General features: G+C 38.5%; 1 protein-coding gene across 2 annotated transcripts in view; it reads right to left on the reverse strand.

The window, feature by feature from the left end:
- The window catches only part of Shroom4 (shroom family member 4), a 235121-nt gene that overhangs the window by 113898 nt on the left and 101911 nt on the right, over window positions 1-19312 (reverse strand). Inside the window, exon 2 of one of the 2 annotated variants that reach the window (XM_045140084.1) lies at window positions 11462-11613. The exons of the other annotated variant lie outside the window; for it this stretch is intronic. Within the exon in view, the coding sequence (XP_044996019.1) occupies window positions 11462-11613 (152 nt within the window). The remainder of the gene's footprint in view (window positions 1-11461; window positions 11614-19312) is intronic. 2 annotated transcript variants of the gene reach the window in all.

Raw genomic sequence — 19312 nt, forward strand, 5'->3', positions numbered from 1 at the left:
AATTAAGGTCAGGACAAAAATTAATGAAATAGAAACCAAAAGAAATAATAAAAGAAAGAGAATTAGTGCTTTGAAAATATAAACAAGATTGACAATCTTTTAACCCAACTAACCAAAATAAACAGAGAAGATCAAAACTAACAAAATTAGAGATAAAAAGGGTGACATTACAACAGACATCAAAAATTTTAAATATCATAAAGACATACTTTAAAGTCTATTCTCCATCAAATTAGATACTCTAAAAGAAAGGGATGAGTTTATAGAGGCGCAAGCTCTATCAAAATTAAGCCAGTGAGGGCTGGAGAGATGGCTTAGCAGTTAAAGCATTTGCCTGCAAAGCCAAAGGATCCCGGTTCAATTCTCCAAGACCCACATAAGCCAGATGCACACATGGGGGTGCATGTGTCTGGAGTTCATTTGCAGTGGCTGGAGGGCCAGGTGTGCCCATTCTCTCTCCCTCCCCCCCTCCCCCCTTCCCCCCTCTCTCCCCCCCTCTCCCTCCCTCTCCCCCTCTCCCCCTCTCCCCCTCCCTCCCTCCTTCCCTCCCTCTCTCCCTCTCTCCCTCCCTCCCTCCCTCCCTCCTTCTCTCTCTCAAAGAAATAAATAAAAAAATATTTTTAAAAACTTAAGCCAGTGAGCTGGAGAAATGGCTTAGCAGTTGAGGTGGCTGCCTGCAAAGCCCAAATTCCATTCCCCAGTACCCATGTAAGCCAGATACACAAGGTAGCACATGTGTCTGGAGTTCATTTACAGCAGCTAGAGGCCCTCATGCGCCCATCCCCCCACTTATATCACACTCTTTCTCTCTCTCTCGAGTATTTAAAATAAAACAAAAGTAAGCCAAGATGAGATCAATAATTTAGATAGATCTATAGTAAGTAACAAGACTACAGCAGTTATTTAAAACTATCCCAAGCAGAAAAAAAAAATCCCAGAACCAGATGGATTCACAGCAGAATTCATTTGAACCTTTAAAGAACTAAAACCAGTATTTCTCCAGCTATTTCATAATAGAGAGAAGAAAGGAATATTTCCAAACTATTTCTCTGAATCTAGTATGATCCTGGTACTAAAACCATACAGGCACACTAAAAAAGAAAATTATAGCCAGGTGTGATGGAACATGCCTTTAATCCCAAAACTTGGGAGGCAGTGATAGGAGGATCATTGTGAGTTTGAAGCTACCCTAAGGCTAGTGACTTCTAAGCCAGTCTGGACTAGTGTGAGGCCTTATCTTAAAAAAAAAAAAGAAAGAAAAGAAAATTATAGACCAAGGAAGCACCTTTAACTGCTGAGCCATCTTCCCAGCCAAAATTGTAGACCAGCATCCTTGGTGAAGCAAGATGTAGTTATTATCAATAAAAAACCCTATAAATCAAATTTGAGAACACATAAAGAGGACTATATACCGCAATCAAGTGGGATTCATTCCACGGGTTCAGGGATGGTTCAACATACATAAATCAATAAATGTAATAGATTACATAAACTGATTCAACAACAGAAATCATATGAACATGTCAATTGATGCAAAAAAGACCTTTGACAAAATCCATTTTCTCTTTATGATAAAAGTTCTAAAGAAGTTTGAGATAGAAGTAACATATCTCAGCTTAATAAATAATAAATAAATAATAAAATTTCCCAGTGCCCATGTAAAGCCAGATGCCCAAAGTGGCACATATATTTGGAGTTTGTTTGCTATAGCAGAAGGCCCTGGTATGTCTATACTCTCTCTCTCTCCATCTATCTCTGCCTCCTTCTTTATCTCTCTCTCAAATAAATAAGTAAAAATATTTTTGTAAAAAAAAAATAGCCTATGACTTGAGGAAGATCACAGACGCTAGAGGGAAATCTAAAATTGCTCTTTGGGGGCTGGAGAGATGGCTTAGTGGTTAAGCGCTTGCCTGTGATGTCTAAGGACCCCAATTCGAGGCTCCATTCCCCAGGTCCCATGTAAGCCAGATGCACAAGGTGGTGCATGCATCTGGAGTTTGTTTGCAGAGGATGGAGGCCCTGGCATGCCCATTTTTTTTTCTCTCTCTCTGCCTGTTTTTCTCTCTCTCTCTCTGTCTGTCGCTCTCAAATAAATAAATAAAAATAAACCAAAAAATTGCTCTTTGGATTAATGGATATATCCTCCATCAAACTTCCCTCTAAATGTTTATGTTTATATCCATACATTCATTAATGATATTATTACCTTTGGATAAAGAAACTTGTTTTATACATGGTGGTGACAACTGGGCAGACTTAAGACTTGTATATGATGAGAAGTAGTGATAGATGCATGCTCAACACTGGATGAGACATCGCTATCACACCCACGATGGCTCAAGGACCATTGTGGAGAAGTTGCAAGAAAGAATATTATTGCAGCTTTCAACCACTGACCAGACCAACTTCTCTCTGAAGATGGCAGTAGATACTGAGGACAGTGAGATTCATCAAGGTGCTGATAATAAGGCTTGTTGAGAGCTCATTGCTAAATTAAACTTCTTTATCATGCTGTGCAAGTCTCAGGGAATATCACAGAAGAGGGTAGAAAGAATGTAAGAGTCAGAATGCGGGAGGAGTAATGTGGAACGGTATCTTCTTAACATGAAGTGACTGGTACATTCATGACCTCCCAGCGCAGATCACTACCACTATAAGACATGTACAATAATGACCTCTTCACCATTTTGGCATAGTTGAAGGAGGTAAACACACACAGAGAAATAAATAATAAAAACGAGATATCAAAATAAAGAAGAAATACTAAGAATGAGGGGAAGTTCAGTGGAATAGGGATTGGAAAGGAAGACAGAAAGGACAATGGATTGGATTATTATCAAAGTACAGTATATTCATCTACTAACAATTTTCAATTAAAAAAAAGAAAGAAAGAAAAAGAGGGCTGGAGAGATGGCTTAGTGGTTAACCACTTGCCTGTGAAGACTAAAGATCCTGGTTCAAGGTTCAATTCCCTAGTACCCATGTAAGCCAGATGCTCAAGGTGGCACGTGTATCTGGAATTCATTTGCAGTAGATGGAGGACCTGGGGTGGCTATTCTCATTCTCATCCTCCCTCCCTCCCTCCCTCCCTCCCTCCCTCCCTCCCTCCCTCCCTCCCTCCCTCCCTCCCTCCCTCCCTCTCCCTCTTTGTCTGTCATTCTCAGATAAATATATCTTTCTTTGTTAAAAAGATAAAGAAAAATAAACAGGATCTGAAGAAATTGCTTAGTGGTTAAGAGAGCTTGTTGCAAAGCATGCCAGGCTGGGTTCAATTCCCTAGCTATTCATGTAAAGCTAGATGGGCATTTGTTTGCAGTGGCAAGTGACCCTGCCACACCCCTACACCCCACATATACACACACATACACATGCAAATAAATAAATTTTAAAAATGAAAATAAAAACCAAAAACAGATAATAGGGCATGGTAGTGAGGATACAGGTAAAGAGGGGTCATTATGCATTGTTAGTGGGATGCCATTTTGTATAGCCATTATGGAAATCAGTGTGTCAGTTTCAAAAAGCAGAAAAAAGCAGAACTACCTTATGAATCAAGTGTACCACTTCTGAGCATATAGCATAAAGAGTCTACACTTTATTACAGAGATCTTTTCTCAACTATGTTTACTGCTGATCTATTCACAATAGCTAGAAAATGGAATTAGTCTAGATGCCCATCAACTAATGAAGACATTGTGAAGATGTGCTACGTATACACAATGGAATTTTATTCTGCGGCTACCTTTCAATGTCTAGACTAGTGGGTATCACTCAGGATGAGTGTCTGTAGAGGCCAGGGAGCTGGATAGGGGGTCATGGAGGAGAGATGTTACATGGGGATAACTGGATACATGGGATACTAAAGTAGATGGGGCTAATTACAGGAAGAAAAGGCTTAGGCAGGGATGGGGTGAGGGTATGAGTGGAAGATGAGCCCAAACTAAGGGCATGTGAACAAGCCATATGTAAATCTAGTAAGCTTACTTAAAATATAGCTTTTGTTAAAATGTGTTGAAATGAAGGTTTCCTACAAGGGTGGATAAAGCTGATCCCAGAAGCCACGGAGCATTAATTGAAAATCCTAATGCCAGGGATGAGCACCTCCCAATGAGTTGTTGGTCAGAGTGGCCACAGAAGCTTCTAAAGCAATACTGGCTATTGCTATTGCTCGTTAACCCACCAAAACTAGATGGTTAAGTCCCTATTGCTGAAGATACTACATACTTTGGATGCAGGACCAAAAGAAACCAAACTGGTACTCAAGTGGAAGCATCATCCCTGCTGGCAAACTTTCTTCATGCCAGCAGGTACTATGCAAGCTGCTGCAGAATAAAAATCATCAACGATCCTACCTAGGTGTGGGCCTGGGTACTTCACCACTAACTTACGTGGAATGATGGCCACAGTTGCAACAGTGGAATGCAAGTTATTGTAGTAAATAAGTACTCTCTGATTGGAATTGAAGCCCACTCCACAAGAATGAAATCATGTCTGGTAATATAAATCCAGCCAAAAGTCTGGTTAGGAACTTTGGCCCTAGTGGGGAACCAAATACTATTGGGGTTATGCTAATGAGACTGTATATCAAACTGCATCCTAAATATCTATACTTGTTCCCATAGATTGGTAGTGTTACTGCCTTGAACACAGAAGTTTCTTTATGCAAAGGGCAACGGTTGATGCAGAAATGTATAGCTGGCAAAGTTACCAAGAATATGTGACTAGTGAATGCCCAACTCTAAACATGACATTAAACGTACGCCCTCTGGAATGGATAGAAGGTTTAGCAGCTAAGGCACTTGTCTGCAAAGCCTACAGGCTCTTGTTCGACTCTCCAGATCCCACATAAGCCAGAAGCACAGTGATGCAAGCACACAAGGTCCCACTTGCACACAAGGGGTTACATGCATCAGAGTCTGATTGTAGTAGCTGCAGGCCCTGGTGTACCAGTTGTCTCACACTCTCTCACCCTAGCATAAAAAGGCAGTCCATTGGGCTTGTCTAAAAAAAAAAAAATATATCACTCTCCAAGGTTCAGGGAACTTTGTAGAAGAGCAGACTGAAAGAATGTTAGAACAGGAGGATAATAAGTGGTGCTATGGAATGTTGGCTTCAGGATATGGCAAGTCCACTACACTCATAAATTCACAGCAGATGTGCACAAGATTGAGCCTGTCAATAATTTGTCATAGATGAGGGCAGGGTCCACGAGACCCCACAGCTCCCAGGAAAATAGTGGCAATCAATAATTGCTGAGAGAGAGAGGGAGTCATGTTCGTTTAGTGGTGTAGCTAATGGTGAACTGCCCATTCTCCATTAAATAACCTCCCTCCCATGATCATGCAAGTGACCCTGATTTAACTCAGCTGGTAAAAATCCACAAACAAAAAACAATGTGTAAAAGTAAGATAAGGATCTAAAGGGAACAAGAAGGGATTTAGGGAGAAAAAGAGGGGAAGAGAAAGGGTAATTACATCATATACATGTATGAAAGTGTTGAAGATACCTCTGGCCTAAAATATTTTTGGAAATTTATGTTTCACTCTGATTGCTTTCCAAGTTTGTTACAAAACAATTTAGTACACAACTTTTCAATAGTTTTGTGATCTACAATTGTATTAGGTATGTTCAACTTCTGTGAGGTTTTCACATTTCCTATACATAATTATAGCACTGTGTATTTAACTTCAGAACTTCCTTAGTACATTGTTACTTTCCATTTATCATTTAAATTTTATTTATAATTCATCTTTGTTGTCTTGATTAAATTTGCTAGAAGCTTATCTATTTAATTATTCCATCCCCCTAAAAGCCTAGCCCTTGGCATCATATTATATTGGATTCTTTGTTACATTATTTCAGTCTTCATCTTTAATAATAAAATATCTAATGTTATGAATTTGCTTCTGAATAGTGATCTCAAATTTTGATAAGCCATGATTTCATCTTTATTATTTTTATTAGTCTGCTACTGTTTCTCTGAACTAATATTTGCATATAAATAGTCTAAACATTAAGGTAGTTGAAGATTTTTGTATAAATTTGTTCAGAAACTTGTAAAACTCATGCATTATCATCAGAAAACCCACTATTATTTCTATTGTTAAAATATTTCCCATAAAAACTAAAAATACACCTACCATATGACTCAGCTTTCCAATTCCTGAGCAGTGGACAAGAGAGTGCTCTTATACACTACTGGGTAAACTTGCTTAACGTCTATTGAAATCATTATGGGGATTCCTCAAAAAAACAGGCTAGAAATAGATCTGTAATACAATAGCTATGGATAAAGAAAATGTATATATAAACACAATGACATTTCCAGCCAATAAAGAATGACATTTATCGAAAAATGAGTATAACTGGAGGTAAGTATATTAAGCGAATTTAAGGCCGTCTCAGAAAGACAAATATTACTTGTTTTCTTTCATAATTCCTAGAGAGAATACTTATATACAATCACATATGTACAGATGATCTGGAAGTAGAAGAGAAACTGTCTAAGGAAATAAAAAGTTCTAATGGGAGAGGTAGGGGCAAAAAAAAGAGGGTAGTGAGGTGTGAGTAGAATATGCTCAAAATGCACTGTATACTTGTATGAAAATGCTTTATGAAACCCAGGATAATAAAGTTTAAAACTCTAAAAAGAAGAAAAAAAGAGTTTGCAAAAGTCTTCATTATGGTCTAACATATTCTCATTTTTAAATTTTCTGTGAATATTTTAAAGGAGAGTATATAAACTCTCTCTCTCTCTCTCTCTCTCCATATATATATATATATACACACACACATATATATACATACATACATACACATACATACATATACATACATACATACATATATATGTATATATATATATTTAGAGTTCATTACTTTAAATTTTAATATTTTAATTAATAGATTTGACATTTACACACATAACTCTTTTATCACCTGTACCCCACATTACCCTCCCTTATCACCCTTAGTCCTACTCCTTTTCATCACTTACCAACAGCAACACATGGAAAATAATTACTCCCCCTCGTTTGACAACCATTAACTGTCATTAGCTCATTAGTAAAGAGAATGCCCTTTCAAGCCCCTCCCCTCTCCATAACAGAAGCCCTTCCATCATGTGCAGAACATGCTGTGAGTTCATGAGTGCAATGAACTTGTCTTATCCAGATGACAGTACCACAGCACTTCACCCTATCACCAGGTCTTTCATTCTTTCTGACCCATTTCTACAATGCTCCCTGTACCCTGGAGGGAATGATATATATGTACCATATAGAACCAAGCATTCAGTAATCACTTATTTTTAGTATTTGACCAGTTATGATTCTCTCTTCCCAGTGCCAAAAAAGGAAGGAAGGGAGGGAGGGTGAGAAGGAAGAAGGAAGGGAAGCAAAACCTTTTCTGACCAGAGGGACTGAGAATAGAATTATCTATAGGTATAAAAAATATCTAGGAGGCAGTTTGACCACATATCTGTTTAGCAATTCAGCAATAGTAGGCTCTTCCCTATGGTTTACATTCTTCCAAGCCATGGGCTTTTGTCCTGGTTTTCATTACCAAGCATGAATTCTCTCATGTATAGTGGGTCTCATATACAATCATAGAGAAGTTGGGTAGCTCTGTAGCAGTCATGCCATTATTGCAGTAAAGAGCTAAAATAGAAATTTTAAGTTTTTTAAATTAGAACTAATGAACTATACATTTAAACTCTTATTTACATTTTGGAGTCCTTTATTATGTCAAAATCTCTTAAAAGGACATTTCTATAACTTTTCTTTCTGTACCACTAAGAAGTTTTTCTTTATTTAGATGCTACTTCTGTTAAAAGCATTTATGAATACAATGTCTTCAATATAGCTATATCTTACATCAATACATGTTGTATCTTTTGAGAACAAGCATGGCTATATGGTTCTTCTTCCTGAGTCTTTGTTTTTTGTTTTTTTTTTTCAAGTAGAGAAATGACCCGCTTGGATGCTTATTTAATGGTTGAATTGATTGGAAGGAGGTGAGACTGATTGCTGAGAAGCCAGTGGGAAGTCTCTTAAAATAGTACAGGTGATAAATCATAAGTGATTGAATTAAAACAAAACAAAAGAGAAGTTTTTAGCAGGTTAGGGATGTCAGGGCTTTGAATTACTTGGATTGGAAGAGCGTATCAAGAGTTGAGAATGATTTCTTACTTAGTTGACTATCATTTAGAGGGTAATATGGGAGACAAGATAGATTAACTTTTCAAAATAGACAATTTTCTAAAGCTTCATTTTTAATGTTAATCTCCAAAGATTCAAGCTTAATCCCAATGCCCAGTATTAGATTTTGGCTAGTCAAAAACTTAATTAAGCCAAAGTTCTTATATATTTTGCTCAAAATACCAGAGTGAACATTTTTAAGCTGCACAGACATCACATTTATATGTGCTATTGTATAAAGAGCAAAGAGCTCTTTTATAAATAAGGAAGAATTTGGACTAAACAAGAAGGAACTAGTTTCCTACATAACATGCCAATTGTACTTCATAAAAGAAGGTTAACTGTTCCACAAGAGGGCAGCATTACCTCATGAATTATTCATTGAAAGCATTCACTAATAGGGGCTGAAGTGGGGGTGCTGAAAGGGTAGATACTGTAGGTTTAGGGAACCACAGTTTGTCACACCATGTAAACCAAAGGTCATGGCTATCTCCAAGCCCATAAGTAGGGCCAATCCTAAGTGAATGGCTGTGAGAGATACTGCTACAGTAGGGATAACGAAGATAGGGAGCTTGACAAGTTACCATAAATGTATAAGACACCAGAACCCTCACATTCTCATGAGACCGACACAGAAAAACTACTCTGCATAATGTCCACACATTCTTAAAACGCTACTGTTTCAGTACAACCAAAATCTCATAAGGGGCTATATTTCCTATTTAGATCTTTGCCACCCTTGCTGGTGTCTCAGTGAATCATGCTCTGTGTAGATTACGGTCCAAATCACATACTTCTGATGCAGTTCCCATTAAACAATGTTTGGTTACTCCACCTAAACTTCTTTTATACTTCACAGAAAGAAATATCACTGAAATTCCCCGAGAGACCATATAATAGGTATTTTGTATAAATTGTTCTATATCTGGAACTAAACACACACACAAATGTACAAGACAATCAGTGACATGTTTCTATTATATGGTAAAAGGCATTACTTAACATGCCAACTCCTATCCAGATCTGTGTAAGACTTAATCTTATGTACCAGAAAATAGTGTAATAAATCACAGTGATGCTATAACCTCAAATGCTTCCTTTTCTCACATCAGTGTAAGATAATTTTCAAGGTGGGGGGGCATGAAACTATGGAGGAATTGAAGATTTCTGTTTCTGGTGTGGTTTGCTGAATGTACTGCAGACTTTGTCACCAAGATAGGGAACTTTGGGGGAGAAGAAGGCAACATGTTAGGCTCTGAGCATGCTATATCTACAATGCTATAGATACACTTAAATATAAATTCCCAACAGAAAGTTAGTTTTATTGTCTGGGACACATGAGATAGAATCATCCACATATAGAAAGCAATTGAATCTAGAGGACTAAGATTTTTTCATGGTATAATAAATTTAGAAAGGGTGGAACTTGGAAAAAGCAACATTAGGAGTGGCAGGTAATAAAAGAGCCTGGTTAAAAAGTGCACAAGGAGATAGGAAAGAAACAAAATATCTTTAAATTGTTTTTTGTTTATTTTTTATTTATTTGAGAGTGACAGAGAGAGAGAGAGGGAGAGAGGGAGGAAGGGAGGCAGGGAGAGAGAGAGAGAGAGAGAGAGAGAGAGACAGAGAGAGAGAGAGAATGGGTGTGCCAGGGCTTCCAGCCACTGCAAACGAACTCCATATGCGTGCGCCCCCTTGTGCATCTGGCTAACGTGGGTCCTGGGGAATCAAGCCTCAAACCGGGGTCCTTAGGCTTCACAAGCAAGCACTTAACCACTAAGCCATCTCTCCAGCCCAAAACAAAATATCTTGAAAGTGAGAATATCATACAGCAGGGTACAATCTGGAACAACCATACCAATGCCATCCATATATCATAAATGATAAAGATTAAAAATAACACATTGGCCCTGATGATTAGGAAATTGTGACTTTTTTGTGGTTTTGGTTTTTTGAGGTAGGGACTCGCTGTAGCCCATGCTGACCTGTAATTCACCATATAGTCTCAGGCTGGCCTCAAATTCATAGCCATCCTCCAAATTCAGCCTCCTGAATGCTGGAATTAAGGGCGTGCACAACCATGCCCAACTTATTTGTGACTTTTGATACAGTCATTTTAGTAGAACTCTAGGGGGCAAATCGTGACTTCGGGGACTAGAAAGCTAAATGGAAAGTGGAGAAGTGTATGCAATGAGGCCAGACTCTGCTTTTGAGACAAAATGCAAACAAAAAGAGGAAACAGTACAGCAGCCAGAGGGAGAAATATTGAGGGAAGGTGATTTAAATTTTTCTCTAATAAAAATAACTATGATGGGTAAACTTAGGCATAAAGGAAATAAATACATAGTATAGAGGAAACCAACCAATAAAAAGGGAGATGTGTGATCTCCAGCAGTACAAAACAGAGATACAGCAAGAAAATGAAAGAAAAGCCATAGGCTGAGGGTGTAGCTCATATTTAAGAGCATTTGTCTAGCACCATGAGGCACTTGGTTCCATTCCAAGCACTGTAATAAAAAGAAGTCATATTAAACAGATTCTTTGGCATGACTATGCTCAACTATGTCCTTACCTTCCTTCTGCCTAGGCTATCCACTTACCCAGAATCCCTCCCTTTCTAATGGTCTATTTTTCCAATTAAACCTAATGTCTAGCTCAAATGCCCCATCTTCTATTAAGTTTATCCTATGAATTCAATATGACATTTTTCTCTTTAATAGCAGTTCCTCTCTGAATAATCCATTTGACAACCACATACCACCCTGTGAAACTTTTTATTGTTTATTTAAAAAGGTATTACTAATTAATTTGTCACGTGCTTTCCTCCTATGCTAGACTATACACTCTACAAGAGCATGGTTTCTATCTTAGAGTTTGCCATAGTCTCCAGAGTGCATACCATGTCTGGCCTTGGGATCTGTTTAAATCTCTGTTGATATGTGGTTAACAGTGGCTGCCTGCTATGAAGACTTTTTGAAAAAGAAAAATTACTGGATTACTACATAGACCCTGGTGTGCACTGAATCATTAAGTCGTCAGAGCAACGAATAAATTGTCTTGAAGGGCAAAATAAATATATTTGAAGGGATATGGCTAGCATGTGGCAGTGTCAATATGGGAACTTAAAGGCCTTTTGACATTCTGCTTCAGTTGCCCACAATTCCCATGAAATACCTCTCTCCTTGATAATGACAGAAATGTCACTCTACTGAGAATTCATTGCCAATCAAGAAGTTTCAGTGGCCTTTGTACTTATACCTTACCTCCTGACAATCAGCTTGAGGATCCGGAAGGAGCCTTTGATAAGGATGAGGGCCTCTTGGCGGGAGCCATACAATGGAGTGCCATTGATATTCACCAGCTCATCACCCGTCCTCATCTTCTGAGACAAGGCTGCCTTGCCTCCATCTTCAATCTGTGTTGTAAAGAATAAAACAAAAAGTAGGTGGTGAGGGGACTTGTTCCCCATAATCTTGCATGCTGGCTTCTCCCAACCTTGGAGCCACAAGTAGAACTGGGGTATGGCTGGCTGTACGTAGCTCCAGGTGGAGCTGAAGAGTTGATCACAAGCCATTGCTTATTGAAGGCAGAGCTTGGGCAAGCCCTTGAGAAAGGAGGCCACACAGAAATAAGGCAGTTCCTTCCTGGAAGAATGAGCAGTCCATCTGGAGAGACAGGCATTTCTAACAAAGAAAATACTTCTTGGAAGGAAGCCCACAATGTAGCTTAAAGTAGCAACATGGCATTGAAAAATGTGCACACAAATTAGAGCCAGAAGAGCTAGGTTCCAGTAAAAATTGCCAAGTCTTTTCCTATCTTTGGGCAGGCTTTGAAGTCTGATAAACTTAAGTTTCAATTCTGACTTTACTACTTTCTAGCTGTGAGATCCTGAGCAGATTACCTAAAACTTCTGTGTCCCAGTTATATGTAAAGTCTAGATAACAAGAACACTGGGGTTGTTAGATTCAATGTTTGCGAGTTGTGTGAACTCTGATTACTATAACAAGGGAGTCAATGTTGAAGACCTTGAATGTGATCTCCAGATAAACATTATGCGTATGGAATTGCAAATTCAAATGATAAAAAAAATAGGTACATAGTAGTTGCTTATTGATCTATGTTTCTTTAATAAGTAAATAACACTGGTTTCAAGCAGGCACTCAGCAGAAGCTGGAAATGTGAATGTTTACTGTTTTACCACAGCCTAAATATTCACATTGACCAAGACAATCTAGACCAAAAAGTTATTAGGTCAAGGATGGAGGCTGTGTAAACAAAAGTAGTATTAGCCACTAGACTCGGCAACAGCAAAGTAGAATGCCCCAAGGGTTTTGCTTAAAGCAAAGTTTATATGTAACATTCCACTTGCCACAAAGGTGAGTTCTACTTATTACAACACCAATTCCACCTAGGGTAATAGGAGTCATTTAACTCATCATTAACTCATTCTTCAAGTATTTAGTATATTTATATTATGCATAGGAAAATAAACATACTAATTAGTAGAGACACAGACATAAACAGAGCTCATAGCTCCCAGCCTCAGAAGGGGGTTACTGATTAATATTTATATCTCTACTTTGAGAATCACGGTAAACAAAGGTCAAATATACCTACATGAAATGTTTTCGGGAATGGTGAAAGACCAAAGTAATAAAAGTGATTAAATAATAAGTTGTTTAGAGAAAAGAAAATTCTAAATGGAATAAATGAGAGCTAACCATTACTAAAGATGTGTACAATTCTAATCTCATTGTAATCTTTCTTTCATTTTTTTAATTTTTTAAACATTTTTAATATTTATTTATTTATTTATCAGAGAAAGAAGGAGAGAGACAGAAAGACAGAGAGTGGGTGTACCAAGGCTTCCAGCCACTGTAAACGAACTCCAGACACTTGTGCCCCCTTGTGCATCTGGCTAACGTGGGTCCTGGGGAATCGAACCTGGGTCCTTTGGCTTCACAGGCAAATGCCTTAACTGCTAAGCAATCCCTCCAGCCCTCAATTTTTTATTTTTTAATAATTTATTTTTTATTGACAACTTCTATAATTGCAGACAATATCCCATGGTGATTCCTTCCCACCCCACACGTTCCCCTTTGAAACTCTACTCTCCATCATATCTCCTCCCCCTCTCAATCAGTCTTTTATTTTGATGTCATGATTTTTTTCCTCCTATTATGATAGTTTTGCGTAGGTAGTGTCAGGCACTGTGAGGTCATGGATATCCAGGCCATTTTGTGTCTGGAGGAGCACATTGTAAGGAGTCCTGCCCTTCCTTTGGCTCTTACATTCTTTCTGCCACCTCTTCCGCATTAGACCCTGAGCCTTGGAAGTTGTGATAGAGATATTTTAGAACTAAGCACTCCTCTGTCACTTCTATTTTTCATTTTTTAAATTTAATTTATTTTTATTGCCAAATTCCATAATTATAAACAATAACCCATGGTAATTCCATCCCTCTCCCCACTTTCCCCTTTGAAACTCCACTCTCCATCATATCCCCTCCCGTCTCAATCAGTCTCTTTTATTTTGATGTCATGATCTTTTCCCTCCTCTTATGATGGTCTTGTGTAGGTAGTGTCAGGCACTGTGAGGTCATGGACATCCAGGCCATTTTGTGTTTGGAGGAGCACATTGTAAGGTGTCCTGCCCTTCCTTTGGCTCTTACATTCTTTCTGCCACCTGTTCCCCAATGTACCCTGGGCCTTGGAAGGTGTAATACAGATAATTCTGTGCTGAGCACTCCTCTGTCACCTTTTCTCAGCACCATGGTGTCTTCTGAAAGGTCACTACCATCTGAAAAGAGAAGCTTCTCTAACCAAAAGTGAGAGTAGCATTAATGTATGGGTATTAACATTAAGAAAAGTGTTTCCTGGGCAGTTTGGTGAGCATAGTATGTGCATTTAGCCAGACAGCTGCAGACGTTACACCCCTAAGGCTCATGACTACCCCCGTTGTAGGTTTTCAGTATCAGAGACATATTCCCTCCCATGGAGCTGGCCTCCAGTCCAATTAGAGGGTGTTTGGTTTACCCCATAACAGACATGCCACTATTGCACCCATTGGCTCATTTAACCTATCTTGCAGTGTCCACTGTGGAATATCTCCACTGGTGATTTCTCTCTATCTCCTATTGAACTGCATGCAGTGTAGCTTTTTCCAGCTTTCTGTCAGCTGGTCTACATGGAGAAGGTTTTCAGCTCCTGAGGATAACTATTTTTGGCCAGAGAGAGATAGAATCTCCAAGTGGTTTTAGTGTGCATTGTCCTGATGGCTAAATATTTTGTTTGAACCTTTTAAAAATATTTATTATCCATTTGTATTTCTTTTTAGAGACTCTGTTTAGTTCATGCCACATTTTTGATTTGGTTATGTGGTCTTTTACTACTTAGTTTTTTTGAGTTCTTTATATATTTTAGATATTAATTTTCTATCAAATACTTATCTGGAAATGATTTTCTCCCATTTTTTAGGTTGTCTTAGATGTACAAAAGCTTTTTTTTTTTTTCCTTTTTCTTGTGGCAGGCTTTCACTGTAACCCAGGGTGACCTGGAAGTCACTCTATAGACAAAGGTAGTCATAACTCATAGAAGTTCTCCTACCATAGTCTCTGGAATGAGGGGATTATAGATATGAGCCACCAGGCTTGGGTGGCAAAAGTTACTTTTCAATTTTATTTATTTATTTGAGAAAAGGGTAGACAGTGAAATACTACAGCCACCGAGGGCCTCTTGACACTGCAAATGAACACATGAGTTACTCTGTGCATTTGGCTTTACGTAGATATAGGGGAATGGAAGCTGGGCCAGCAGGCTTTACAAGCAAGCACTATTAACTGCTAAGACATCTTTCCAGTTTCCAGCCTTTACCAAAATTTGTTGTTTTTTTTTTTTGAGGGAGAATTGGCACACCAAGGCCTCATCCACTGAAATCAAACTCCAGAGCTTGTGCCACCTGGTGGGCATGTGCAACCTTGCACTTCCCTCACCTTTTGTGCATCTGGCTTACATGGAATCTGGAGAGTCAAACATGGGTCCTTAGGCTTCACAGGAAAGCACCTTAACTGCTAAGCCATCTATCTAGCCCCAAAAGTTATTGTTTAAGTGTTGTCAAGTGTTAATTTTAAGTGTTAGCCTTAATACATTTAATATGTCTGTGATTTGGCTCAGTATTTCAATTTTTAAAAGACTTTGAAAAGTTCAGAATTGGCACTTTTTTTCTCTGAACTCAAGCAATCTTATCTGCCAACCAAAAACAATATTCTAACTTCCATGGTGTGGTGGTTTGATTCTGATGTCCCCCATAAACTTAGATGTTCTGAACACTAGGTTCTCCAGCTGATGACAATTAGAAATTAAAGCCCTTGGAGGCAGTGTATCATTGGGTTGGGAACAGGCTTATGGGTGTTATAGCCAGTTTCCCCATGCCAATGTTTGGCACACTCTCCTGTTGCTATGGTCCACATTATGTAGGCCAGGGGATGATGCCTATCCCTTGCTCATGTTGTCGTTTTCCCTGCCATCATGGAGCACCCCCCTCGAGCCTTTAAGCCAAAATAAACCTCTTTTTACCCCACAAGCTGCTCTGGGTTGGGTAATTTCTACCAGTAATGAGAATATAACTGCAACACATGGTATAGAGACCAATTCAGAAGGTGCTATAAAATATGAAAGACCCTGTTGCTGCAGACTCCACATACTTGGGCTGCAAGGTCACTCAGAAATCCTGCTGGAGCTGAGCTGAAAATGTTAATAAATGTGAGTGCTTACAATTAAAGTCAGATAATGGGGCCAGGTGTGGTGGCACATACCTTTAATCCCAGCACTTAGGAGGCAGAGGTAGGAGGATCACAATGAGTTCAAGGTCACCCTGAGATGACTACAGAGTGAATTCCAGGTCACTGGACTAGATTGAGATCTTACCTTAAAAAAATAAGATAATAGGTTGGGAAGATGGCTCTATGAATAAAGCACTTGCTTTGTTAAGTGTAAAGACCTGAGTTCAGATCCCCAGCATCCATGTAAATGCCAAGTGGGTGTTACAGCCTGCCTGTAATACCAATATGGGGGAGATACTGACAAGGGAACCCTGGGGCAAACTCTGGACTCAAATGAGAGACTTTACCTCAGTAAATAACATAGACAGTGATCAAGGAAGGCACCTGATGTCAACTTCTGATCTATACACACACCCCTACCTGCACATGTGTACCCACACACATTTGAACACTCATACACACATGCATGCAAAACAACATACACATTGCAAAAAGATTCGCCTAGAGCTCAAAAAACTAATAAGATGATATACATTAAGGCCTTAGAGCAACAAAATAAGCCAAACCCCAAAACAATAGATGGTAAAGTAAGTATAAAGATCAGGGAGAAAAATAATAAATGGTGACTAAAAGAACAACACCTAGAATCAGTCAAGTAAAAACCTACTTCTTTAAAATGATAAACAAGACTGAGAAGCTCATAAATAAACTAACAAAAAGAAAAGTGATGGAAAACTGAAATTAATAAAATTAGAGAAGAAAGGGGAAATGCTACATAAAGTTGTAATGAAATCAAGAGGCTCATTAAGAAATACTTTAAAAACTTATATTTTAAAAATCTGGGGGGTTGGAGAGATGGCCTAGCAATTAAGGCGTTTCCCTGTGAAATCAAAGGACCCATGTAAGGTTTGGTTTCCCAGGACCCATGTAAGCTGGATGTACAAGGTGGTACATATGTCCAGAGTTCAATTACAGTGGCTAAAGTCCCTGGCACACCCTTTCTCTCCCTCCCTCTCTCTCTCTCTCTCTCTCTCTCACTCACTTTTTCTATCTCTCTCAAATAAATAAAATTTAATTAAATTTTTTTAAACCTGGGAAATCTAGAAGAAATACATTTCTAAACACACATAACCTACCAATATTAAATCAAGAATATATAAACAATATATACAGAGACATAATAAACCACTGAAGCAATTACAAAAATTCTTCTCACAAAGAAAGTCCCACAACCAGATGGATTTACTGCAATTTCGACCAAAACTTCAAGTTAGAACTAACATAAATACTCACAAACTGTTTCACAAAATAGAAAGTGAGGGAATATCACCAAATTCATTCTACAAAGCTATCACCCTGATATCAAAACCAGATAAGGACACACAAAAAAAGGAACTACAGACCTATTTCCTTAAAGATTATAGATGTAAAAATAATTTGTAAATTTTTTTCAAAAAATGTGACAAAAACAGGAAGGACAGAGACCATTATATACATATACACATATATGTGTACATGCACGTACATATATATATATTGCCTTTCAAAGGTTTCTTTTTCCTTTCTTCACCATTTGGGTTGGGGCCCAAGGATGGTGTCAGGGAGGGAGTGAATCAATAAACTTGCTGAAATAAACATACTTGGTGTGGAGGAAGGCTGTATACTATCATATGATGCTGCTCATTCAGTAAAGCTGGTTGATTTTCCAGCTCTTCCTGAATCAACCTTCAGGGTAACAATTCTCTTTCAGTTAAAGTGTTATGAATGGTAACATTATTTGAACAACTGTCATGATCAACACACATCACAAAACTCAATATAAATGATGGTGAACTTATATGCCATTTTGGATTATCTGAAAAGATAGGTGTAAGAGCTTGCCAGATTGATACAGAGGCCAGTATTAGCCATTAGAATTGGCTCCTGGTATCATCTTTTTCTTACTGAGTATAAACTTCATATGGTGGGACAGGGAGGTTTGGAAGCTTTTGATAGGGCTTTAGTAAAGCAGTGAATTCTCTGAAACACACAATGTGATTAGTGACCCCTTTGAGGGTAAAAGCAAAGGCAAACAGACAGTACTAGTTAGCTTTCTGGTAGGTTTTATCTAGTCAGGTATGAACAGATTCTTGCTTGGGTCTTTTGAATAAAGTTAGGAAATATACAAAAGTGGTGAAATAAATAGTCGATTAGGTTCACATTTTAAAACTTCATTCAGTAGGAGAAATACCAGCTTCAACAGTAAACCAACAGGCACCAAATACCTATAATGATAGTGTGTAAGCTACTTTAAATGTCAATGACGAAATACAAATGGCCAATAAATACATGAAAAACTGTTCAACATCTTGGGACATCACACAAACATAAATTAAAACTACATTATGGGGCTGGAGAATTGGCTTAGTGGTAAAGCACTTGCCTGTGAAGCCTAAGGACCCCGGTTTGAGGCTCAATTCTCCAGGACCCACGCTAGCCAGATGCACAAGGGGATGCACGGTGTCTGGAGTTTGTTTGCAGTGGCCAGAGGCCCTGGCGTGCCCATTCTGTCTCTCTCTTTATCTGCCTCTTTCTCTCTGTCTGTCGCTTTCAAATAAATAAAAATAAACAAAAATAAACTACATTATGGGCTGCAGAGATGGCTTAGCGGTTAAGCGCTTGCCTGTGACACCTAAGGACCCTGGTTCATGGCTCGATTCCCCAGGACCCACGTTAGCCAGATGCACAAGGGGGTGCACACAACTGGAGCTCGCTTGCAGTGTCTGGAGGCCCTGGTGTGCCCATTCTCTCTCTCTCTCTCTCTCTCTGCCTCTTTCTCTCTCTGTCACTCTCAAATAAATAAATAAAAATAAACAGAAATTTTAAAAAGTACATTGCAATTTTATCTCATTTCAGTAAGAAGACCAATCATCAAAAAATGGAGATGAAAATTTTGGGGACTGGCAAGCCCTACACACTATTGGTGGTAATAAGGATATGAGGGTATTACTGGATATGTTGAAGGAGATAAGGAGAAGTGAGAAGGGGATAAGAAAATAAGAAAGAGTAGTATAGGGAGTGAATAGGATCAAAGTGCATTATATGCATGCATGAAAACGTAATGAAACCATGTGTACATTTAAAAAACCCTACTAATAAGGTAAAAGTATAAAAATATATATTATGATGATTACCTCTGCTTTTTACAAGAAATTTGTGGGAAAAGGTAAGCACTGAGTGAAACTTTCTTGGCTAGTTCTGAGCTTTTAGCTAAATTACCAGACCATCTTCCTCCTTCCTCATCAATGGTTGTAAGAAAGCAGACATCACTGTCAATTGTTTTGCAGACAGAAAA

This window comes from Jaculus jaculus, chromosome X (assembly GCF_020740685.1).
Source record: "Jaculus jaculus isolate mJacJac1 chromosome X, mJacJac1.mat.Y.cur, whole genome shotgun sequence".
Taxonomy (NCBI): Eukaryota; Metazoa; Chordata; class Mammalia; order Rodentia; family Dipodidae; genus Jaculus; species Jaculus jaculus.